The sequence below is a fragment of the Phragmites australis genome, chromosome 17 (genome assembly GCF_958298935.1).
Source record: "Phragmites australis chromosome 17, lpPhrAust1.1, whole genome shotgun sequence".
NCBI classification, from domain to species: domain Eukaryota; kingdom Viridiplantae; phylum Streptophyta; class Magnoliopsida; order Poales; family Poaceae; genus Phragmites; species Phragmites australis.
The window spans coordinates 26,976,603-27,001,908 of NC_084937.1; the positions used below are offsets into that span (position 1 = coordinate 26,976,603).

Here is a 25,306-nt window from a genome sequence, read left to right on the forward strand (position 1 = left end):
ATTTATCAGGATTTCACTCACTAGATAAATGGTTAATGCGGGGTTTCAAACTGATCCTGAGCAACATGAGATGAAGATCTGCGTAGTAATAAAGCATGTTGGTGAATATTCTTATGGGATTGTTCCTGATAAATATGTACAACCTCCAGTTGGCAACTGAGTATGGTTGACCACTTATGATGCTTGTTCAAGCGAGCTACACGTAGCGAGGTGGGGAATTGCATGACGAAGAAGAAGGTGGACCAAGTACATGTGTGGAGGAGGGCAAAACGGTGCTAGATGTGGTGAAAGAACATGATGTTGAGCATACCTTGGCTCCACCAATGCAAGCAACTAGTGTGGCTAATGAGAGGGGACTCATCCCTAAAATAGTTGAACTGATGGAGCGGAAGAATCTGGAATATCACAAAGCTAAAGAATATGACTACTCGAATGATAAGGATGTTGATATTGTCCCTGTGGAGTAGAACGATCTTGATTTTACAAATCTAGTCATGAATGAAGGTTGCTATGTGCCGTGGAAGTAGAGTGAGAACGAGATCCGTGGGCCTTGCAATTTTGGATCAGGATGTTGTCTAGGCTTTCGACCCAGGATTTGTACAGTGAAGTGGGCTGGGTGTTCAGCGTGTTGGGCTACTGGGCCATGCTAAGAATTTTTTTCCCACTCGGTCATCTCTTCCTTCTAGAAATCATTTTGTGTCGCTAGCATGCTGGCAGCAACGACAATGCATGCCATCCTAACTACCGCACAGTCTGACGAGGCCAATGAAATGTCAACCATAAGACGAGTCTAAGTTCTTAAACTACTCCAAATCCTATGAACCTTCTTCATCATTTTAGCAATGGAGCCAGTGGAGAGCTTGCTGTGGGCTGGGAGGAGTATATATATGCGTGTCATCAGTTGTCTCGCTCATCTCGTTCGCAACATGACGTCGCCGTGATTGTTTTTGTTAGTTTAAATCAGAATTCAGAAAGCAACCGGGTCAGAGGCGAAGCTAGTATCTAAACGTAGGGGTGTACTACTATTAAAACATATAAATTTTCAAAAAATACTGTTCATTATGGCTATTTTTAAGTAGTAATTTTGGATGGAGAGGACGCCTGTGCACTCCCCATTCGTCAAACAAACCGACATTTTGCATCGTTGCTTGTAGACGAAGACAACAGCTCCTAATCAAGTAAAATCATCAGTTGCCTAGCTGTTGATCCCTGCCCAACAAACGAGTGTTTGAACATCCTTTTCAGAATTCAGCTCAGCGTATTGCAAAGAAAAGCGCTTGATGGCTTGGTCAGCTATCAGGTACGCTACTGTCTTCCTCCTCCTGTTGCCGCCGTGCGCATCCGACGACAGGCTCGTCCCCGGCAAGCTGCTGTCCCCTGGTGCCACCATCATATCCGACGGCGGCAGCTTCGCCTTGGGCTTCTTTTCCCCGGCCAACTCCACCACTACGGAGACGCTCTACCTCGGCATATGGTACAACGACGTCCCCCGGCTCACCGTGGTGTGGGTCGCCAACAGAGAAACCCCCGTCACAAACCACACCTCCCCTGCACCAGCGCTGTCCCTGACCAACGCCTCCAATCTCGTCCTGTCGGACTCCGACGGTCGTGTCCTTTGGACGACCAACATCACCGGCGTCCCGAGCTCATCTCCAGCAGCCACCGGCCTCGCCGCAGTTCTTCTGAACACCGGCAACCTCGTCGTCCGGTCCGCGAACGGCACCACCTTATGGCAGAGCTTCGAGCACCCGGCTGACACGTTCCTCCCCGGTATGAAGATTCGGATCAAGTACAAGACGCGCGCCGGCGAGCGCCTGGTATCGTGGAAGGGCCCCGAGGACCCCTCTCCGGGACCCTTCTCCTACGGCGGGGATCCGGACACGTTCCTTCAGGTCATCATCTGGAACGGAACGCGTCCGCTGTCGCGCGACGGCCCGTGGACGGGCAACATGGTCGCCAGCTGGTACCAGGCGAACACCAGCGTCATCGCCTACTTCGCAGTCGTCAGCACCGAGGAGGAGATCTACATAACCTACAGCCTCTCGGACGGCTCGGCGCACACCAGGTACGTGCTGACTTACTCCGGCGAGTTGCGACTCCAAAGCTGGAACATCCACTCATCAGCATGGGCGGTTAGCGGTGAGTGGCCAATCTGGGAGTGCAGCCGCTATGGCTACTGTGGCCCGCACGGTTACTGCGACAACACGGTGGCTATCCCGACCTGCAAGTGTCTCGACGGCTTCGAGCCGACGAGCCTGGAAGACTGGAACAGCGGCAGGTTCTCTCAGGGCTGCCGGCGAAAGGAGGCGCTGCGATGCGGCGACGGTTTCTTGGCCTTGCCGGGGATGAAATCACCGGACAAGTTCGTGCTCGTCAAGAACCGAACCTTGGAGGACTGCGCGGCGGAGTGCACCGACAACTGTTCGTGCGTGGCGTACGCTTATGCCAACCTGAGCAGCAGCAGAACGAAGGGGGACGTGACGAGGTGCTTGGTATGGGCCGGCGAGCTGATTGACACGGAGAAGATAGGTGACGAGGCTGGCGGCGACACGCTGTACCTCCGGATTGCAGGCTTGGATGATGGTGTGCATGGTAACGATTTCGTCTTCTCTATTAGCGAGAATTTCACAGGAGTTCCGCCAAGATTTTGAAGGAATCATTGCAAATCCCACCGGAATCCTATGAAATTCCTGCATTTCAAACATGCCTAAACTATGACACTTGATTAGTTCTGCTACCTTTATGCATAAAACCTGGCGTCTCCTTTGCATAGGTGCTGGAGGAAAGAGCAATGCACTGAGGATTGTGCTGCCTACAGTTTTAAGTAGCATTCTGATAATCATAGGCATTTTCCTTGCCTGGTTTAAGTTGAAAGGTACAGTCTCTAACTTTCTACACGTCCATATTGTACTCGTCAGAGGGGAATTGATTATAGAATCTTGCCTGTAGGTAAAAGGGTAAGTAAGGAAGATTACAATAAGCTAATTCTGGGTGGTACGAGTACTTCCGACGAACTCAGGGAAGGAAGCCCTGCCCAAGATTTTGAATTTCCCTTCATCAGATTTGAGGATATTAAGGCTGCAACACACAATTTCTCAGAAGCATGTAAGATTGGGCAAGGAGGTTTCGGCAAAGTTTATAAGGTAATTCCCCCGAAATAGTAGTAGCTTCCTCATATTAATTCTGCTTCAATAATTACATTCAATTGTCAATATGACAGACTGAAATATATTTTTTTCATACATTTTACGAAGGCAATGCTAGGTGGTCAGGAAGTTGCTATCAAAAGGCTAAGTAAGGATTCAGATCAAGGAACAGAGGAATTCAGGAATGAAGTCATTCTAATTGCCAAATTACAACATAGAAATTTGGTTCAACTAGTTGGTTGCAGTGTTGAGGGTGATGAAAAGATCCTGATATATGAGTATTTGCCTAATAGAAGCTTAGATGCTATCCTTTTCGGTACGTTCTAGTAACACACACCATAAGCTCATAAAAACATCTCAAGGAAAGTAAAGAATATCGCTTAATTTGAATATGTATGCAGATAATTCAAGAAAAGCGTTACTAGATTGGCCAACGCGATTTAACATAATCAAAGGGGTTGCAAGAGGACTTCTTTACCTCCACCAAGATTCAAGATTGACCATAGTTCATAGAGATCTCAAAGCAGCCAATGTTTTACTAGATGCGGAGATGAGACCCAAGATAGCAGACTTTGGCATGGCAAGGATCTTCAGTGACAATCAGAAAAACGCAAATACACAACGTGTTGTCGGAACATAGTGAGTAGATATTTTGAATTATCTGCTCAAATTAACGTGTGATTAAATTCAACGTTCATGCAATAACTTTTGCAAGTGAAATGATCAAAACAGTGGTTACATGGCTCCAGAGTACGCAATGGAAGGCGTCTTCTCTATCAAGTCAGATGTCTATAGCTTTGGTGTGCTTCTCTTGGAGGTTGTAACTGGTATAAGGAGAAGCTCCATTAGTCACATTATAGGTTTTCCGAACCTTATAGTCTATGTGAGTACATGCCTTTTTGTTAAGTTTTATATTAAGACTAGATTCTAGAGGTTTTGAAACTTTCAATATGATTGTTTTGGTTGTTTCAGGCATGGAATACGTGGAAAGAAGGGAGAGCAAAAGATTTGGCAGACCCATCTATCATGGATACTTGTTTGCTAGAAGAAGTTTTGCTCTGCAGTCATATGGCACTCTTGTGTGTTCAGGAAAACCCAGACGATAGGCCACTTATGTCATCTGTTATTTTCACCCTGGAGAATGGAAGCACCGCACTTCCAATCCCCAATGGCCTTGGGTACTATGGACAGAGGAGCAATGAAATGGAGCAAATAAGGGACAATATCGAGAATTCTATTAATACCCTGACTCTCACGAACATAGAGGGACGATAATTTTCTAGTTGATGTATCAAGCATTGTCCAAAATATGGCTTCGTGGTTTGGAAGTCATTTCTTTACTATTTTTTCTGTTTCATTTTTGGATGTGTTAGCAATCTCAATAAGCTATGAAGATATTGTTTGTTTCCTGACATAATAAAGAAAAGAAACTCAAAGAAGTGAATTTGGATTAAACAAAATTAAATAATTGATGATGTTTCCTTTTCATTTCTGCAATGGAAATAAGCAGGTAATTACTGAAACAAAGAAATAATTCATCATCACAATGGGGGAGCAACTGTTGAATTTTAGAATGGCACTATTGGACAACATTAGGGTGTGGTCCTTTTCATTTTTTGCAATGGAAATCGGCAGGTAATTACTGAAAGAAATAAATAATTCATCAGCACAATTGGGGAGCAACTGTTGAATTTTAGAATGGCACTATTGGACAACATTAGGGTGTGGTTCAGTGTGAGACAAGAAAGTTGACTGATGTGAACAGCATACATTCATACGCAGCTTCAGGGCCTGGCTTGAAAAAGGACAGAAAATTCTAAAGAGATTCGCATGCACTCGATGCTTCGTTGTCGAAGGCTGACGATGGCATCTTGCAACTTTTTGTTAGACTAGTTGAGTGCCCGTGCGTTGCAACGGAAACAAAAATTGTATAAGATAACATCAAGCATATGGTAAGATTATATGTGAGGTACTGTGAAATTATGTACTCATAGTTGAGACTCGTGATAATAAATTCAAACATGATAGCAGAGCTTTGTTCTGTATTAGGCACGTCAATTTACCTAACTACGAGCACAAACTATACATTAACGTTTGGGTGCCAATCAACTTCGCAGTTTATAGATTTCTATTTGGCTCAGATGTTAGCAGTCACCATTGAACATAAAACATGATGCCAACTTGTCAAGTAGCCATTTATTTGGGGTTGTGAATTCTAACCACAATGCCAATTTATTGGATGTCAGCAACAGAACTCTACAGGTTTTGGTTATTGTTAAAAAGTTGAATAAGAGGTGCTTTCCTCTAGATGGGAATTGGCCAACGGCCCAACACTGGTAGGGACTTTTGGCTATGGCAAGCTGGAAGACCATGTGCAGACAGTACTAATGACCTGGATGTATTCGACAAAATTTTCATCAGGTGGCTGTCACTTGACTTAAATGGACAGATGAAAGCAAAACATGGCAGCCCCATGCCAAAGTCAAAGGAACAACACGGAGAGCTGAGTTGTTCTTTCAAGCTTCAGTTATGGTGTACACGATGTGCAGTTCAAATTTTACCATCTTTTTCCGTAGTTTGTCTCGCTCTTGGATGGTAGTTCTGGTCTCTTCCCTCAATTTAAACATGATAGCAGAGCTTTAAGCTCCTTATGAACCTGAATAAAAAAGGAGAAATATTAATCGTGCATAACGAAAAATTCTACCATGAGAGGCTTTAGCTTCATAAACAACATTTGTTCTTTATTTTTGAACAAATAGTCATATCTAGCCTTCCATATAAACCACAATCGGTAAATGAAAAATGAATGCTTTGTCCTGCTGAGACTGAACTTGAGTAAGAACTATGTATATAATTTTGAACAGATAGTCATGTCTACTCTTCCATATACGCCAAAGTAAATAAAAAACTAATTCTCTGTTCTGCTAAGACTGAGCTTGACTCAGAATTATATGCATATACAATGCCAGTGCAGGATTGCACTTGCTTCCAGGACATGCATGTTCAGTTAACCCATCGTAGAAGCCAAAATTCAGTCTTCTCTTTGCCTACAACCCATGCAGTTAACCAAGCTGCTGAACGACTGAATCAAAGACTCAAAGAGAACTGCAAATACTTATAGCTCTTGGATGATGGTGTTATCAATCATTGCTCTTGAGTCTTGAATCCTCAAATATCAGGAAGATGTCCTCATCTTCGTAGTGAACAAAAGGGGGCAGCTCTTTAGCTTGCATAGTTATCAGCAATTTAGCTTCCTTAAGACCTAGAGCATGTCAACCTTGAATTCTCAAAGGTTTTCAGGGAGGCTCCTGCACGTCGATGCACTAGGTACTTAGATACCAATAGTCAACACGGTTTTTGTTTAAATGTCAATCTCACATGAATACGGAAACGCAAAGTCGTAACTGTTGTTTTTTTAAATGAAGTCAATACCTAGGCATGAGCGTAAAGAATATGATTCGATCAGAATGTTCAGTTTGCCTCAAAAGCTAAAAGCACAAAAAATGAAAGTGCGAACTCACCTGGACATTTGGGTGATCGGTATGTCAGGAAGCATCAATCTCAGGTGGCTTGTTTAGATGTATGTATTTTCTAGAGATGTAGATTTTGTAACGCGAAATAATTCCATTTGTATTTGGCCAATATATAGGAATGGTACTGACAAATGTAAATTCTCCTGAGCAATTAATCAAACAGGCTGTGAGCATTCACAGTATACGTAAGAAATGAGAAAACATGTAGAATCATTCATACATGAAAAAAACTCTGCTCAAATCACGAAATGAATAACACAATGGACAGATTATGGTGATTACCTTTCCACAACCTTCATGAGGGCACACAAAGTTATTTTCTCCAATGTCCAGGGCTGTCAATTGGATCGGCAGCTTTTACAGCGTTGATAAGCATCTGACAATCAGAGAAGAAATGGAAGAAGGGCATCTGAAGTCCTTGTGCAGTTTGAATTGCAAGTTGAAGTGCTGTGGCCTGTGGCCACTGCGTGAAGTCGAGATGGAGATCCCTCCTTTAGCTTGCATCCTGGTCCTGAAAGTAAGAATAGCTCACCGCTATTAGGAGGAACCTCCTGAGCTGGAGCTTGATGGCGCCGGAGATCTTCTGGGCGACAGCGTTGCTGCACCTGGCCAGGACGCCACCCGGCCTGTGGGCAGATGAGAGGCGAGATGGCGACGGCTGCGGGAATGAGATGCGATTCAGGGACGGCATCCTACCAGCAGTTTAGGGGAGGAAATAGGAAGCGACGGCGAAAGCGAGGGATCCCGGCTGGTTCGGCTGCTTCGGGCGGAGTCGAGTCCGGCGATGTGGGGCGGCGTGGAGACCTGACGGCGACACGAATAGCTTCGGGCGGAGAGAGTCCGGTGAACATGTCCCTCGGAGAATCGCTCACATGAGACAAGAGGGGGAGGTCGCCGCCGCGAAGGAGGGGCGCAGCGTCGACGCTCGATCGCGGCAGACGACTGGCGGCCACGGCAGCTAGCTTGGAGCGGTGCGGCGTCGAGGTGGGATGGGAGAGGCGGCGCGACGAGCGTGGGGGAAGGGTGCGCGGAGTGGCGGCGGTGGACGGGCGATGAGGAGGTGCGACGGGCGTGGTGGGGAAGGGCGGCGCGTGATTGCTGGGCGGGATCTGTTGGACGCGCGATGAGGAGGCGCGACGGGCATGGTGGGGAAGGGCGGAGCGTGATTGCCGGGCAGGAGCTGTTGGACGGGCGATGAGGAGGGTGGGCGCGCGGGACTGATCGGACGGGCGAGGAGCGGGCGATCGTTCGACTGGGGCAGACGAAAAATGCATTGCAAACGTTTTAAGTAGTAGAGAATTATGGGGACCGGTTTATATAATAATTCTTAATAAATCGTAAAGGCTCATATCGTGAAGAGTCAGTCTATATTAAAATCCATCTTCTATTAGTACCGTATTGCTAATAGAGATAAAGATGGAAGTTTTTTTTCCTAGATATATGCAAAGACCTCACCTCATTAGGTACACATACAATATATACTGCTAATTGAGAGTAGTCTTAAATTTGGGAATACTTTCATTACGTGAGTCTATATAAGAGTTAGGATTTTAACTTTTTCTCTATCAGTTGTGCTGCCGCTATAGTCTATTTCATCCCGACGTCGGCGTGCACTGACGAACGGGAGAGCAGATCTCTGAAACAATCGCTCTTGAGATCTTTCACTGATAGAGGACGAATAAGGTTTTTGGTAAGCGCTCCGCATAACTGCTCAAATTCTTCACCATGGCTCATTTTCTTAGTAGCTTGGACGTTGCCCGCTATCATCGTAAACAAATTCGACGTATCATCAGCAGGATCGATCATGCTGTTAACACAGTGCAACCAACATTTTTAGCAACCCCCACAACTCAAGACATGTACGTAAAAACTATGTTACTCGTACTTTATTTCCTGCAATTCCTAATTTTTAGTATAATAGATCCAGTCATATGTTGTGCTTTTCGTACATATATCTAGATTATGCTCTGATGATACAATCATATCAAATTTTGCTCATGAGTTATTTTGGATTAAATTAAACGTAAAAGTGCCTTATTTTCAAACAATCCAAAAACCTTATCGTAGGCACTTAGGTTTATTAATAGCAAGATTTGTTGATGCACTGAGGCCAGACAAGTTTTCTGGTGTGCACTTTAAGAGATGACAAGTCAAGGTCACTCTGTGGCTGACGGCTATGAATGTCTACTGGGTGGCTAATGGTAAGCCGGAAGGAATCCTTACTGCTGAGCAGGAAAAGATGTTTACGGATGCTAATACACTCTTTGTAGAATGCATTCTTAACGTTCTTGGTGACTGTATTTGTGATGTGTTCATGCACATACAAAGCGCGAAGGAGCTCTGGGATACATTGAATGCTAAATTTGGTGTATCAAATGCAGGAAATGAACTATATATCATAGAGCAGTATCATGACTACAAGATGTTTAAAAATCTCTCTGTAGTCGAGCAAGCTCATGAGGTTCAGTGCATCGTGAAGGAACTCGAACGCCTCAAGATCAATGTATCCGATAAGTTTGTGGCTAGAGGTATTGTTGCCAAGTTACCTCATTCGTGGAAAATTTTTGCTACTGTTCTAAAGCACAAGAGACAAGAGATTACTGTTGAGAGTTTGATCGCGTCTCTTGATGTTGAGGAGAAAGCTCAGGCTAAGGATGTGAGTCTAAAAGGAGGCGAGGGATAGACTAGGGCTAATATGGTGCAAAAGCCCTTCCACAATAAAAATAAAAGGAAAGATAATAAGTCAAACAAAACTACCACCTTCAAGAAGAAGAAGATGAACACAACAAAATTATCTTACTTTGTGTGCGGTGAGATTGGACATTTCGCCAAGATTAGTCCAGACCGCAAGTGAAGAAAGGCTCTACACAAACAGAACTCAAAGACTACTAATGTGGTGATCATTGGCAAAGCTAGAAATGGAGTTGCAGTGTATGAGAATTTACCTTCAGTGTTTTCATTATTTTGTAATTGGTGGATTGATACAGGAGCCAATGTTCATGTGTGTGCTGATATCTCAATGTTCTCTTCTTGTCAGGTCGTCTATGATTTTTCTGTCCTAATGGGGAATTGGTCACATGCTTCTGTTCGTGGTGTTCGCATAATAGATCTAAAGTTTGCTTCGGAAAAGATCGTTCAGCTGAGGAATGTGTAGCATGTCCCTACAATGAATAAGAATCTAGTTAGCTGCTCTCTTCTTTGTAGAGATGGGTTTAAGGTGGTGTTAGAGTCTAATAAAGTAGTAGTGTCAAAGTATGGATAGTTTATTGGTAAAGGCTATGAGTGTGGAGGTATGTTCCGTTTTTTCCTTTCTGATTTCAGCAATAAGTCTGTGAATCATATTTGTGGCAACATTAATGATGATGCTAGTGTTTGGCATTCGCGGTTATGTCATTTGAATTTTGGTTCCATAAGTCGACTTTCCAGCATAAGTTTAATTCTAAAATTTTCCATGATCAAAGGTTCTAAGTGCTATAGTTGTGTGCAATTAGAGTAACCTTGTAAGCCTCACAAGGCAGCCGATGAGATAAATTTGGTACATATAGAACTCATACATTTAGATCTGTATGAAATGAATGGTGTGTTGACGAAGGGTGGAAAAGATATTTCATGACTTTGATTGATGATGCGACTAGATATTGCTACGTTTATTTGTTGAAAACGAAAGATGAGGCTCTAGATCATTTTAAAATCTATAAGGCAGCAGTTGAGAATCAACTAGAGAGAAAGATCAAAAGAATTAGGTCGGATAGTAGTGGAGAGTATTTCTCTAGTGATTTTGATTCATTCTGTGAGAAACATGAGATTATTTATGAGAGGACGCCTCTCTATTCACCCCAATCAAACGGGTTGCCGAAAGGAAAAACCGCACATTGACTAACGTGGTTAATACCATGTTAGATACTGCGAGATTATCTAAGGCATGGTGAGGGGATACCCTGTTGACTTTGTGTCTTGTCCTTAATAGAGTTTCTCTCAAGGATAAAGAGAAAACCCCATATGAAAAATGAGAAGAGAGAAAACCATCACTTTCTTATTTGCGCACTTGAGGATGCTTAGTGAAAGTCAATGTACCAATAACTAAAAAGCGCAAGCGCAGACATAAAACAGTGAATTGTGTCTTTCTGGGATATACTCATCGGAGCATTGCTTATAGGTTTTTAGTGGTTAAATCTGAGGTACCTGACGTGCATATATGGGGGTTTTCTCCCTACATATATGTAAGGACCTCACCTCATTAGGTACACATACAATATATACTGCTAATTGAGAGTAGCCCTAAAATTGGGAACGCTCTCATTACATGAGTCTATATAAAAGTTAGGGTTTTGCCTCTTTCTCTCTCAGTTGTGCTATCGTTGTAGTCTATTCTATCTCGGCGTCGGTGTGCACCGGCGAACAGGAGAGTAGGTTTTCGAACCCCTCGCTCTTGAGATCTTGCACCGGGAGAGGGCGAATAAGGTTTTTGGGAAGTGGTTCACACGACCGCTCAAGTTCTTCACCACGGTTCGTCTTCCTAGTCGCTTGGGCGCTGCCCGGTGTCATCTTCAACAAATTTGGCGCGTCATTAGCAGGATCGATCGTGCCATTAACACAGTGCAACCAGCATCTTCAGCAACCTCCATATCGCAGGACTAGTACGTAAAAATTATGTTACCCGTACTTTATTTCCTGCTATTCCGAATTTTGAGTATAGTAGATCTAGTCATATGTTGTGCTTTCGTACACATGTCTAGATTATGCTCTGATGATATGATCATATCAATTTCTGCTCATGAATTATTTATGGATTAAATTAAATCTAAATGTGCCTTATTTTCCAACACTTCTTGGCTAGCTGCGTAAGACGATGGGTGTATCCTGCCGAGGTCCGCTCAAGAGGAGTGTTGATGTATAGCTTCATTCCCTCCATCGAAGTGTTAAACGACACAAAGGCTGTCGTCAACATCGACAAGAGAGATTTCACCGCGCTATTAGTGGCAGCAGCCTCCACATGTGCAGAACTTGCAATAGCCTATAGTTCTTCTTTCTCTGCAGCAAAAGCTAAGAACAAAAATTTGCTCAAGTCAGATTTTCGACTGAATAGTAAGAGATCTTGACTGATGAGGTCAAAAGCTTACCCGAGAGGTCTCTCTTTAGCGTCACTACTTTCGTTGAGTGGGAGGCTACCTCCTTCTTGAGGCGTGCAGTGCAGGCCTTTTCCTCCGTGTGATCCTTCTCGAGGCACTTAATACAAGCTTTCTCCTCTGCAAGCTCGAGTTGAATCTTTTCTGGTTCGCTGGTAGAAGCGAGTGAGGCCTCAGCCTCAAGATTAGCATATTGGATGTACAACACCATCAAAGACGTTGCACAACCATGAGGGGCGTAAAGAGAGTTAGTCAAGCTGAAAGAAGAACCCTTGGAAATATTTCCCAAGTGAGGAGAACTTACTTGGATGGCTGCCGACGCCCTGTCACCCTGGGCTGGCAAAGGACTCAAGTCCAAGTGCTTGATAATCTCTGACCATATTGGCAGCGACCAATGAGAGCCATTGAGTGGGCCGGCATTGTACACACCATCAGACATCGATGGACCGGTAGGATCTTCTACTGCAGTCGTCGTCGCAAAGTATGGGTCTTAACTCGAGGGCTTGATCTTGTATACGAAGGAGGATTTCACCCTCTTCAAAAGAGAAACACACAAGCCAGTGGATCGATTGCCTAATTCAGAAGTAGGGATCATCGCAAGGGCACCCCCTATTCCCAATATACAAGGACACGAGAGTGCCTCAGGCATATATTTTGAGAGAAACACATGATGCTTTGGCCTCAGCATCGGCATCCCACTGGAGGATGAATCTCGAATGCATGAGACTCGGCATTATAAATTACCTCAGACAGGCGCCCCCTACTTGGAGCAAGGGACGGATCAGGGAGGACATAGACGGGCACATCCTCGGGGACAGTCTCCGAGGTATCTGAGATGACTTGGACCTCTTTCTGGCCCTAACCATGGCTGGAGCATCTAGGCTCAGAGTAGATCTTCTCCTCATCCCACGACTGGTCCCCTAGCTAGAGGGTATTGTCGGACCAGCTCCTGAGCCTGAGTCGACCCGCGAAAGCATAACAGAGAGGAAGCACAAAGAGATCCGAAGAACGATTACCCGAATTTCTGTCACCCTTACGTCTGGTGGCAGATGACACAAGCAACTAGGACATCCTCTCGGTCGCATACTGGGGCCATGTCGAGAAGGAACTTGACTCTTTTCCTCTCATCCACCAGTGACATCACTACAAAAAGAGACGAGGACACTTAGATCCTATGAGTGTAAAGTAAGAAATACCAAAACGTGCGGCGATTTTACCATTCACGTTGTCCCGAGTTAGGTCTAGAGGTCTTGAATACATCCACACTGTGTGTACTTGGGCCTTCAGAGGACTTATGTTGTGTTGGGTAAAATCTAGTGCCATGTCCAAGACTGTCAAACCATGAGCCTTAAGACCCTTAACACGGTCGATGATTCCTAAAGCTATTGGCTAACCTCCAAGGGCTCTTGCCAACAAGGACTCATATTTGCCCAGACACCTCTATACTAGAGGGTGCCCGGGGTAGGGAACTCACAGTAGAACCACTACATGTGCCATCCCAACCATAGGGACTTTGTTGTAATGTCGGCGTATTCACCGGTGAGGCCGTCGAGGAGGCGAAAGCCGACAAAACCTACTATTCCACTAGTTGAGGTGCTCCAGCTGGTAGTAGTAGCAGAAGAGCGACAAGATCAGCTTCACCCCTACGAAAGCCTCACAGAGGTCAGCAAAGATGCTTAACATCATGATGGAGTTGGGACTAAGGTTGATGAGCTTGATGCTATAAAAAATAAGGATTTCCTTGAGGAAATCTGAGGTAGAAAGGCATAAGCCGTAATGAAAGAAGGCCTCAAACACCACAATCTCTCTAGTGTTTGGGCTTGGAATATCCTCTCCCTATGCCAATCACCAGGGGATCAAGCTCCTGGGGGCAATCATCTCGTCCTTCTCCAACTTTCTTACGCGGGACTCTGAAATCGTCGATGTCACTGACAGGCTACTCGAGGTAGCCATTGGAGGAATTAGGGGCCAGAGGTTGATGGAAGGAGAAAAGCTTGCAGTTGAAGGAAAGAATTTGAGAGGCATGAAAGCGAGATGGAGATAACATCCGGATCCCTATTTATGAGTGGAGGTTTTGTGACTATTCCGTAATAGGCATCAGAATTATCGCTCTAGGCTAACTACATCAGTGTCGTTTTGAATTACGAAACACCTTTTCAGACACCTTTTCAGATGCCATGATGGTTTCAACTCCACTCAAAAGTCATGCGCATTTAATAAAATATTCCCCAAGGATGCAAAAAAGATGAGACGACCTTTGGGCTTATGCAGTCGGAAGTAATTTTCTAACTAGGTAGGCCCAGAGCTTTATTCGGTCAGAGGAATCCCTCGATTAGAAAAGGTTCTATTCGGTCGAAAGTAATCCCCAGCCAGGAAGAACATTTTTTCGAGGAATATTCCTAACTATGTGAGTTCTCGTAAAGTCGAATTCCTGATATGATTCAGCTACTCTCTTCTGAGCAGAGTTGGGGGGCTAACTGATGAGAAATGTGTAATTAATAATTATATATTTACTATAAATATGATATATCCTTGTAACAGTACCTACTATGCATGTGTCATTAACCTGATATGGTAGGTTTTACAAACGTCATGGGGTAAATATGACATGTGTTGATATTTCAGGCAATTCATTGTATTTTATACGAAAATCATCATCATATTAGAAATGAATCTTTCAGATATTCGGAAGGAATATAATATAGGAAGGTTACGCTCGGAATTTCTGAGCATGATATGACTCCTCTACCTCGACTATATAAGAAAGGGGAGGGGGTGTAAAGGGCAGGTCCAGAGGGGAAGCCAAACTAGAGTGATTCGATCTCATAGCCAAGTGCCAAAGCTAGAGATCTCGAGCCAGATCAAATTCCCAACAGCAAGTTGGATAAACAATACAGAACAAACCTAATCGGCTAGGACCAGAGAGACCCATTGAGATCCATGACAGAGTCATACTATGATGAATTCATCCGACATGGTCTTCAAGACTTAGGATACAAGAGAATTCGTCGAGAGGCTTAGGATTAGATTTAGATAAAGCCCAATCGTAATTACCTTTTCCTGAGATTAATTAAGGCGAAACAAGACGCAAGGCTATTATCATGGGGGATGTCTGAACCTGTATAAAACTCGTGTCTCTCTCTTCAATACTCACACTGAGACCATCAGGTATCCTTACTTTATACAAGTATTCAAATAATCGACTTTACCAATCATTGACACTGGTCCATTATGCAAGTGGTTGAACTTGAAGAGGCTCCCAGGGATGTCAGGGCGTGGACATAGGTTGCCTCCACATCGATAGATGCATGTTCAAATAGTTAAAGTTTATTTGAGAAAGGTTGCCATGGGTACTTATTCTATATCTTGGCCAGTTGCACAAGCCGTATAGTCTTGTGTCATATAGGTAAAGAAGTACCTCTCGAATGTGTAAAAACTATTTAAATAGTCACGCTCTCAATCATAAGCGCGCTTAATATTCCATTGAACATCATTGTAGAGTTTTGAATTGGTAATGTGGTACTTGGTAGTGTGTCTTGGTATGATAGGTTCATGAAAAACTAGTGGTGGATGAGTTTGAGATAAGATGATTAACACAAATGTTACTCGTTGTTACTACATTTACTGAGAAACGATGAATTAGGATTCTAGCCGCCCATTCTGGTTTCTACGGTTTTATTTTAATCATGCTTAGTTGCTAATATCACTTATCTTGATTAAAATGCTTTATGCTTAAATATTCTAACTTGTGGCATTTATCTTGCTATAATCAAATGCATTCTCTTTGACCGAGAATATATATACCTATATCATGTAAATCTTACAGTACATTTGTACTTGCTTTCTTGCTTTGTTGATTGGTACTCACCTTGTGCGGTGGTCGGTAAATGAAATACCGACCCACAACGTCCACTCCGGCGCTCCACCCCGAGCACGATCCGCCGCCGTTCCTGCACGCCTGCTCCACCTCCTCGGCTCCTCGCCCCTCACGGGTCACGGCGCGGTTGGCTTCCACCCTCGCCAAGATCAGGAGGTGATGCACGCCGTCCTTGCGAGCGCAGCCGCTACGGCCGCCGTGATGAAATCGCCGGCTTCTTGGCCTTGCCGGGGATGAAATCGCCGGACGAGCTCGTCCTCGCCGGGAACGAAACCTCCAGGGAAGTGCAGCCGAGGCTGCTGGTGTGTGGCGTACGCATACGCCAATCTGTGCAGTTGGTTGACACGGCGGAGATGGGCAACTTCGGTGCAGCTCTACAGGAGCTTCGTCGGGACGGCAACCGAATCTGGCAACGCAAACTCCTTTTCCTCACCTCTGGAAGAAAGTGTGCACAATTTGCTTGCCTGCAACAGATATGCTACAGAAGTGACATTTTGGGCAGTAGACCGTGTCCTGTGCGTGAGGCTTGCGGACCTCAAGAAACACTGTAACTCCCTTCGGCCAAAAATACTTACGTTTTATGCATAATTCGGTCTCCAACATGTACTTTTGAGAAGTATTTATGAGATTATGAAATCCAACGAACTTATAAGAATATGAAAGTATTCGGAGAAAATACCACAGACTCTGACAGTCTGACAGACTGCTTATATGCACGGATCAACATCAAAAGTTATCTCATGGGACAAGATCGAACAGCCAAAAATATGCTTTTGTATAGAACTATAGGTCGTCAGTATATTCTTACACGCTGCAAAATGAGGAAGCGTGTAAGAAATCTGAACCATCAATTCGAATATAGGTACATAACTGAGCTATACGCAAAAAATTGTGGGGCCAACTTCAACACAAGATGAATATCTTCAAAACAGAGATCAGACTCAATTATTGCCGGTTTTGGCATCTAATTTCTTCTCAGCTTCACTAATGACCTCTAGTTGTTCCAATAAGGCAGTGAGCTTCCTCATGTCCTCTTGCTGGACACTTCGAGGGGCTTTCTCGCGATAACCAAACGCGTCCATTTTCTGTGTCAGGGCATGATGTAGCCTGCGTGCATGATAAGACAATGTTACTGATACCAAAGAATAAAAGTGAAACATGTGCAGATATTTACTATCCAAAATGGACGGAGCAGACAAGATAAGCGCACTTCTGAATTTCATCTCTTTTTTTACTCAGCTTTTCACGCTCAGCTTCTGCATTTAGAGCACCTTGAAGCTGAAGGTACACAGAGAGGTCTTTGTTCACAACAGCAGTTGCACAGTCTGCTGGAGTTTCATCGTTCTCTGTCAGGATCTGAAGAATTTCCAAATGCGAGATCAGTGGTTTTGTTTAAAGTCTTCCAACTTAGCTGGACATTCGAAATTCATAAATATAAATAAATGTGAAAAGCTGAAGAAAACCATGAGGAAATATTATTCGGCAAGAACCAACGGGTAACACACAGTTATTTGAGGCAAGAAATTGCAGCCAGTCTAAGGGAAAAAAATCCCTAACAAAAATAAATAACAAGAAGTGTAAGGCAGAACCTTAAGATGCGATACGGAAGAAAGAGACACGATTAGAGATTGATAGCACTGAATAGTGTCAACAATCTGTTGGCCTTGGCAAAGTGCAAAAGCAGGTCGTCTGTAAAAAGGAAAAGGATAAGCAATAAGATGTTACATTTTGCAAGCCAACTGTGTTGAACAAGAATAATCAAACAAGCAGATATCAAACACAAAACCATATAGGTGACCATAAACACACCTTTCATTTGTTTCTGTTGGGGGCTTCAGAGATCTCAGCTTGTTCACGGCATCTAAGACAATGTCCATTTCATTTTCAAGTTTATCATTAGTCCATTCCTGCCATAAAGAACATTTTCCCATGGGTAAATAGATACTCAAAGATAATGTTTTCTGGATTACAGTCCTCTTTAGGGCATGAGTATTACCTCAACAGGAGATGGATATTCTGAAACCATAATGGAATCATTCCTACAAGAATCTTTGGGCTGAGGTAGACGCTGCCAGAGCTCTTCTGTTACATAAGGCATGAATGGGTGGAGCAGGTGCAAACCAGCGTCTAAGCAAACCCACAGGGTATCTCTGGAGGCAGCTCTTGCTGATTCAGACTCTTGAGACTCATTGAAAAAGTAAGGTTTTATAGCTTCTATGAATACATCACATAGTTGGTACTGCCACCATGAGTATATAGCAGATGTTGCATCAGAGAATTTGTATGCTTCTAAAGAGGTAACAGTTTTGCCAATGGCTTTGTTAAGTACTGAGAGTATCCATTTGCAGATTGGTGGCATCAGAGACACATCAACAGTTGCAGGTGGAGTGTAATGATCACCAAGCTTGCCCATTGCAAAACGGATGGCATTCCACAACTTATTGCACCATTGTCGATATCCAACCACTCTCTTGATATCCAGATTTATCCTGTCAGACTGAAACAAAAGAGGTTGTAATAAAAGCTTAATTGCAAACATAATACAGAAAAAAAAAACCATGGATGTCACTACAACCTGAGAAGTGTAAGAAATCAGTGCAAAGCGGAGGGCATCGGTACCGCATTCAGCAATGCCATCAGGATAATCTTTCATCGTCGCTTCTTTTGCAATGTTTAATTCATCAGGATCCAGATTACTTTTTTCCAAACGTTTCAGAAGATCATTGAGTGAGATGCCATTTATCACCTCAAGAGGATCAATGACATTACCAAGTGACTTGGACATTTTCCGTCCGTGTGCATCACGGACAATAGGATGCAAATAAACCTAAGATGTGGGCACAGTCATTATTCATTAATCATTGCACAAGAGATGATGAAAGCATGTATTCAACTTGAATGCCTTACCTATTGTTGAATAATTTCTATTAGCAGCTCATCATAAGGTTGGTTTGCTAATTGAGAACAAAACTAAGCCAATAATTTACAGCCATAAACAAAAGGTAAGTGGGCTTTATGCATTTACTATAACAGAAATACAGGATAGACTCAATCAACCATGCACCACACACTGCCAAAGGATGGCAAGGGCAAAAATGCAAGTATCATACATTACATATTTACAAGCTCCAGAGCTCATTCAGAAGGAAATTAAGTGTGCACTGTAGAGACAAATGGCATGGCATATCAGCAGAGAATAATTTAAAATGGGCAGGGCAGGTTCCTTAGTTCATTCAACAAGCTTCTAGGAACTTTCTAATATAGGACTCTTCTTGATCATGTTATATACACGAAAGCAAAATCTCACCATGTGAAGGGGACACAGAGGGAAGAGATGGCTTGTCATGAACAAACTACTGAATAAAAAGTATCCAACATGGATGAAATTTATATATTGGACTGCTACAATCACAGGAAGCAGTTTTAATTGCAGAGAATGGGAATTTGAGCCGTACCTTCTTGAATGGCACGTCGCCACCAAGTTGCATTCCCATCATCACCATCCGTGCTACCCAAAAGAAGAGAATATCTAGTCCAGTCTCTAGTACCGAAGTAGGGTAAAAAGCACGAAGATCAGCGGTATCATCTGGCCAACCAAGTACTGTTAATGGGAAGAGACCAGATGAAAACCATGTGTCCAACACATCAGGATCTTGATTTAGCTGCAATTTCTTCCCTGGATACTTTTTCTGTGCTTCCAAGTTCGCATCACATTCATTTCTAGCGACTATCCAACGGTCATTGTTGGAACCCAGATCTGTCACTTGGTCATCTTCCAGTGTCACATACCATGCAGGTACACGATGTCCCCACCAAAGTTGCCTTGAAACACACCAATCACGTATGTTTTCAAGCCATCTGCAAGGATAGAAGTAATGGTTGGCTCATTTTTTTCTCTGATTTATTTTGATGATTTGACATGATTTTTGGAAGGGATGACACAAATCTCAAGTACGTAAAAGAGGATAAATATACCTATACCAGTCTTGTTCATACTGCTGGGGAATAATCTCAATCTTTTTAGACCTTACAGCATCAAGGCCTACCTTGGCCATGGTGTTACAATTAACAAACCACTGGGGCCTTATCATGGGCTCCACTACGTCATTAGTTCTTGAACAAACACCCAATTTCATTTCATTCTTTTTCGTATCCTTGTACAAGCCCTTAATTAGCAGAATAAACATTGTTAGTCTGGAAGTAATTAAAACAAAATCCATGAGACAAAAGAAGAAGGCAAATAAATCCCCCAAGAAATGATAAAACTATCATGTAAAGGTAAAGTTTATCATTAGTTTCCACAGCCACGCAGGATGTCTCTAAGACATGAGAGATTCTCGTAAATTCATAATTACAGATACCCAATCCCAAAGACATGATCTGGTGCAAGTTTTAATTTTAATAGAACTTTTTGAAAATTTTGCATGTCGCTCCATATATTATAATGCGTATATTCATACAACTTTTTGGAAGTATGATTAAAACTTTTTGGAAGTTTTATTATATCATAAAACTTTTTGGAAGTATGATTAAACAAATCCAGTAATCAGTAATACCTTTGCCTTCAGGGCCTCAATAACGGCAACTCGAGCGGTAAATCTTGGCATTCCTTCAAATTGTGCACCTCCATTGCTATTTATTTTCCCATCATCTGTGAAGATATTGGTGAACTCAAGGTTATGTCGTTTTCCAACCTCAAAGTCATTTGGATCATGGGCAGGTGTAATCTGCATAAAAAACCAGCAAACAACAATATAAGCGAAGAGGGAATAGTGTATGAGTAATGTCCAACTAGGTGAAATAAGATAGAGATAAACAAATAGCCCTCAGCACCAGCTCCTACCTTGACAGCCCCAGTACCAAAAGTGGGATCCACTAACTCAGCATCGCAGATTATTTTGAGCCTTCGGCCATTGAAGGGGTGGACTGCATACCTCCCATGCAGATGCTTATACCTTTTATCCTCAGGATGAACAGCTATTGCTGTATCACCCAGCATTGTTTCAATTCTAGTTGTTGCAACAACAATCTCACCCAGTCCTTCAAGAGGATAGGCAAAAGATATCAATACACCAAACTGTACATGAGCAGTATAACCAGGGATCTTTAACATCTTTTCTTCTTTAAGTTCAATATGATTAACCTGAAAAAACAGAATTTTCCAACAAAGAAAATTATCTTAGTTATGCATTCGTAGGTTCAATTTGTCCATCATAAACAATAAAAAGCTTCATAAACCTCTATGTCAGAAATTGCAGTTAGAAGCGTGCAATCCCAATTTACAAGGCGATAATCTCTGCAAAGGAGTAACTTGTCTATAAGACGTGAAAAACTATGTTGGCAACTGAAGAACAGGAATGTACAAGGTAAACAGGTAAAACATCATAGCAAAATTGATAGGAGGAAAAATTCCATTTTAGCATTCAAACAAAACGGGGTGAGGAAACTTACCTATATATCAGGCCTTCCTTGTGTAACCTTACAAAAGCTTCAGTTACAGCTTTTGATCTTTGCTCATCCATTGTAAAAGCCTGATGACAAGTTGAGATGAAGTTACTAGTATGAGTTCAAATTATAAAATCATGCATGGTTCAAGAAGAAGTCATGCTTTTTCCTAACAGAAAGAAATAGAAATGCTACCTCGCGAGACCAATCAAGTGAGGCCCCAAGACGGCGCAATTGGTTCAATATGGTACCACCATACTGCTCTTTCCATTTGAGTACCTGTCCAAAAGATGGTAGAGAAAATGAAATAAGCAAGTATCAAACAGAAAATGAAATAAACAAGGCAGACAACACTTTCATTTCAGCACACATGACTATGCTGTCTGCTCAATTGGTCACTACAATTTTTCATAACCACATAGGACATTGAATCCATTATTAATAGTAAAATAATGGAAACAAAAAAACCATTGTCAACAAAAATAATCATGTGTTACGGAAAAAGTGCGTACTTCAGAAACGAATTTTTCACGCCCTATGTCATGCCTTGTCAGCTTCCTTTCATGCATAAGTTTCTTTTCTACTACAACCTGATATACAGGGGAAAAGATGTCAAAATAAAGCACACTACTAAGAAAGTACAGAACATTAAAGTACTCAATTGTCCATCAATGTGAAGTAAAAAAAGAAAATTTTTAACTACAAATGCCAAATTAAATCATATAATAATATGTGTTGAAACGAACAAAAAAATCACATTTGGGCAACATTATACAATAATGATTTTCTTATGAGGTAAAGAAGCAACAAAAAAAAGTATGGTGATTTGTCAAGGAAAAAAGGCATATAATCATGTACTTGATGAAAGAGCAATTGCTAAGCCTAAAAGTAAACAACTAATAATAGGAAAAATGGGAATCAAAACAATATTTTAAAAAATCTGCTAAAATTACAGAAGTGGCTTTTAATAACAGCCCTGAACATGGCTGTTTTATAGGTTGAATGATAGCATGTGCAGGCAAGGAATATAACAGCAACTAAATTCTATTATCTGTAGTTGTATGCTTCATAAGATGAACTCCAGCAGACAGTGAACCAATTGCTAGATGCAAACCTGTGTAGCAATGCCAGCATGGTCCACTCCAGGGACCCATAGAGCATTATAGCCTGACATTCTCCGCCAGCGTATCATGGCATCCTGCATTGCATAAAATCATTGTCGAGTCAATATCTGTAGTGTTAAAATGGCATATAGATCTCTGCAAACATAAGAAAGGCTACCTCTATAGCCACTGTAAGAGCATGGCCTATGTGAAGAGCTCCAGTCACATTTGGTGGTGGCAGAACCTGAAAAGAAATAACTTAACTCTTTGAAGGAAGCTAATCCATATTTATGCCATATATTTGACCATATAAAGGCATTACAGTGATTTCATGAGATGCAGTTTGCTAAATAAGATCATAGCATATCTTGCACAATTTTCAAGACAATAAATCACTTACAATAACAAATGCCGGTTTTGTGCTACCTGAATCTGCCCCAAAATATCCTGATGATTCCCACCAGGCATACCACCTAAAAAAAGAAGGCAGGTGAACTTAAGCTAGGCAATCCCAATGTTATGACTTAGAAGACCAAGAATGGAAAAAAATACTAATCTAGGACCTTACGATTTCTCGACCACGCTTGGACTATACTGCTTGGCCATTTGAGGTGCAAGCAATTTTTTTCACCCTTGAGGAGTGTTTGGATCAATGAAATCATCAGGATTTTCATCCTCCACAGATTTCTTCCTTTGTTTCTTCTCACTCTTCTTGGGCCCATCTGAAGTTGCTTGTGCCTAAAGAAACCAAATCAGTACGAAGAAAGAAGCAAATGCATCTCCGACAAGCATTTCAGTTAGTAGATATCTGATCATCGATTTAGTCATATACAAATTCAAGAATTATGTTTGAACCTGGAGTCTAGCTGCCTCCTTTTGCTTTGCTTTAAGCCTTTTCTCCTCCTTTTCTTTTGCCTGCGAATGTACCACTTAATCCATAAATGACTATTCACACACACAATAACAAACAGTCCGATCTGACAATTCAACTAATTTCTGGCATCGGTGAAAACCACTGCAGTAAGATTTCAATCATCATTACAGGCCACTCGATTACTGATTAGCCACTCAGGCAGAAACAAAGAACAAAAAAGGGATATATATATAAGCCTAAAAAAACAATCCCAGATGGAATTTAATCAATACCTTCTGATCTTTCTTCAGTTTTCGTTCTAACTCTTTCTCATCAAGTTGCTGCATGCATCCACAAAAGAAAAGTGGACAGAGTGAGCTGCTTAGTTTAAAAAAACAAAGTTCGACTGCACTACAGCAACCAAGTACCTCCTTGAAACTGTTTTGTGTGTGTGTGTTGGGGTGGGGGAAGAATTTATACTACTATAGGTATACGTTCCTACTTCTATTGCTCGTGCGCCCAACATATATGCTAATATGCATAGTAAGGATTGAAACAAACAAAGCTGATTCAGTGACTTGAATTTATGTATGATACAATTTCATGGAACACGATCCAACCAAAGTAATCATGGAGGACTAGAGCTTGCGTCCGAAGTGCATACGCCACTAGGGAGAAGCTCACCATCGAAGCGAATGTGAGACTAGGGACTATACGAACCTTCTCCTCCGGAGCCTTCTCCGACCCCAGCGCCTCGGGCTGGTGCACAAAACCATATCCGAATCAGTCCCACACAAGCAGGGAGATCGAAGAGATCCCCACGAGCAGCAGCCGGGAAACCGGTTGTTCGATCCGTGCTCGCTTACCTTCTCCATGCTTAAGATCAAGCCGGCGGGTTGGCTCTTCGCTCCACCGCCGCGAAGATGAAGGGGTGGAGTAGGGGAGGACGGCGAGAGCAGGCAGACGAGGGCAGGGTGGCTAGGGTTTAGCGTGTGTTTGGTTGTTCGTACGAGGTTTTGTAGAGTTGCATCGTATATTCTGGATGAGTGTAAGCAGGCTGAGGGGATCCGTATTCTGGAAAAGAAGTATGTTTGGTTGGTTGGATGAGCGGATGCAGGTAGATTTTGAGTTTGTGTTTGGTAGGTTGAATCTCAGACTGCATGTGGGGATTCGTTGTCGCTAACGAGTGGGCCCCGCGTCGGCCAGGCTGCATCCCGCCGGCCAGGACGGCACCTACGGCCGATTCGGCCTGCTCCCGGCATGCAGCACGCGCGCGTATTCGCTGCACCCGCGGCTGCAGCGCGCTCCATCCAAATGCGCTGCTCCCTCGTCGTATACGGCTGTGGCTGCACGCGCGGCTGCATGCACGCACGGCTGCGCCCATCCGAACACGCCCTTAATGCACCGTTGGCGTATTTGTTTGTGTCTCTGTTTTCGAGTTTCCTTAAAAGTTATATTTTTTAGTTTCTGAAAAGTTGTTTTGGAAATAGTTCGTTGATTTTTATAATAAATTTTTAGTTTCTTATCATATAATTTTTTAGAAAATAATTTCTCAGCGAGTTTATCAGCTTTAGTTCATTTTTCTCAAAAATAGTCTTCTATCTTCTTCAAAAGCTACTTCTCTGTAACACTATTTATTTCGACTTCTAGTTTCTGTCTTCTGATAGCAACAGAAATAGGAAACAAACAGTGTTTATTATCATTTCCATTTAGAGCTAGATGGGCTTTATGGACCTCAAAGTTGCACGCCAACGCATTTGAATATTGAAATGGTATCATCAAAATGTTGAATTTAAAAATAATAAAAAAAGAAATATATATTCAATTTGGGTTTTATTTTGTTGTACTAATTCTAAATAACGTAGTGATTCAAACAGATTCAAAAACAGACTCACGGTTTTGAGAGAAAAATGTGTTTAAAGGTTCATACAAATTCAAAAACGGACTCACGGTTTTGAGAGGAAAACATGTTTAAAGATTCAAATTTGAAAGAAATTCCACCCACCTCACCCCATTCAGAAGTTGAAATGTATTCCGCCTCTCCGACCCGCTCCACGCATTTGCACCCTCTTTGCTTGCCGCCGTATGTTTCTCTACTCGCACTAATCTCAAAGCACGCTACATTGAGTGGGTGGGTAGCATCCAGACTCGGTTGGACTCCATTGCAACATTGCGCCTGAAAGTGCATCTAGGCCCCTAAGTGGGTTTTGGTGATAATGATAA

At 42.6% G+C, this 25,306-nt stretch overlaps 2 protein-coding genes and 1 long non-coding RNA gene across 7 annotated transcripts; 1 reads left to right on the top strand and 2 right to left on the bottom strand.

Annotated features, from left to right (window-relative positions):
- Positions 1 to 1,216: 1,216 nt before the first annotated feature.
- LOC133897284 (putative G-type lectin S-receptor-like serine/threonine-protein kinase At1g61610) lies at positions 1,217 to 4,541 on the top strand. Its single transcript, XM_062337947.1, has 7 exons — positions 1,217 to 2,592; positions 2,774 to 2,875; positions 2,950 to 3,143; positions 3,255 to 3,462; positions 3,548 to 3,785; positions 3,879 to 4,029; positions 4,119 to 4,541. Exons 1-7 carry the CDS (start codon positions 1,281 to 1,283, stop codon positions 4,419 to 4,421), a joined length of 2,508 nt encoding a protein of 835 aa, XP_062193931.1. The 5' UTR covers positions 1,217 to 1,280; the 3' UTR covers positions 4,422 to 4,541.
- Positions 4,542 to 5,412: 871 nt separating this feature from the next.
- LOC133897285 (uncharacterized) lies at positions 5,413 to 7,951 on the bottom strand. Of its 3 annotated transcripts, XR_009905882.1 has the most exons (4): positions 6,962 to 7,951; positions 6,668 to 6,822; positions 6,262 to 6,454; positions 5,413 to 5,802 (listed from the first exon to the last, which is right to left on the bottom strand). It is a non-coding gene; the product is annotated as an uncharacterized LOC133897285 (long non-coding RNA). The 3 variants fall into 3 exon arrangements; XR_009905883.1 differs by lacking the exon at positions 6,262 to 6,454 and having other exon boundaries at positions 5,414 to 5,802; positions 6,962 to 7,950; XR_009905881.1 differs by lacking the exon at positions 5,413 to 5,802 and having other exon boundaries at positions 5,952 to 6,454; positions 6,962 to 7,950.
- Positions 7,952 to 16,436: 8,485 nt separating this feature from the next.
- Positions 16,437 to 24,084, bottom strand: LOC133897286 (valine--tRNA ligase, mitochondrial 1-like). Of its 3 annotated transcripts, none has more exons than XM_062337948.1 (22): positions 23,950 to 24,084; positions 23,804 to 23,842; positions 23,377 to 23,424; positions 23,086 to 23,145; positions 22,799 to 22,968; positions 22,631 to 22,703; positions 22,409 to 22,474; positions 22,242 to 22,325; positions 21,640 to 21,717; positions 21,323 to 21,406; positions 21,134 to 21,213; positions 20,921 to 20,978; positions 20,526 to 20,825; positions 20,239 to 20,409; positions 19,658 to 19,848; positions 19,138 to 19,540; positions 18,258 to 18,509; positions 17,679 to 18,179; positions 17,492 to 17,589; positions 17,272 to 17,371; positions 16,893 to 17,038; positions 16,437 to 16,789 (listed from the first exon to the last, which is right to left on the bottom strand). In XM_062337948.1, the coding sequence occupies exons 5-22, from the start codon at positions 22,834 to 22,836 to the stop codon at positions 16,624 to 16,626; spliced, it is 2,889 nt and encodes a 962-aa protein (XP_062193932.1). In that variant the 5' UTR covers positions 22,837 to 22,968; positions 23,086 to 23,145; positions 23,377 to 23,424; positions 23,804 to 23,842; positions 23,950 to 24,084; the 3' UTR covers positions 16,437 to 16,623. The 3 variants fall into 3 exon arrangements, with proteins under 3 accessions (XP_062193932.1, XP_062193933.1, XP_062193934.1); XM_062337949.1 differs by having other exon boundaries at positions 23,086 to 23,245; XM_062337950.1 differs by having other exon boundaries at positions 23,086 to 23,245; positions 23,768 to 23,842.
- Positions 24,085 to 25,306: the final 1,222 nt, after the last annotated feature.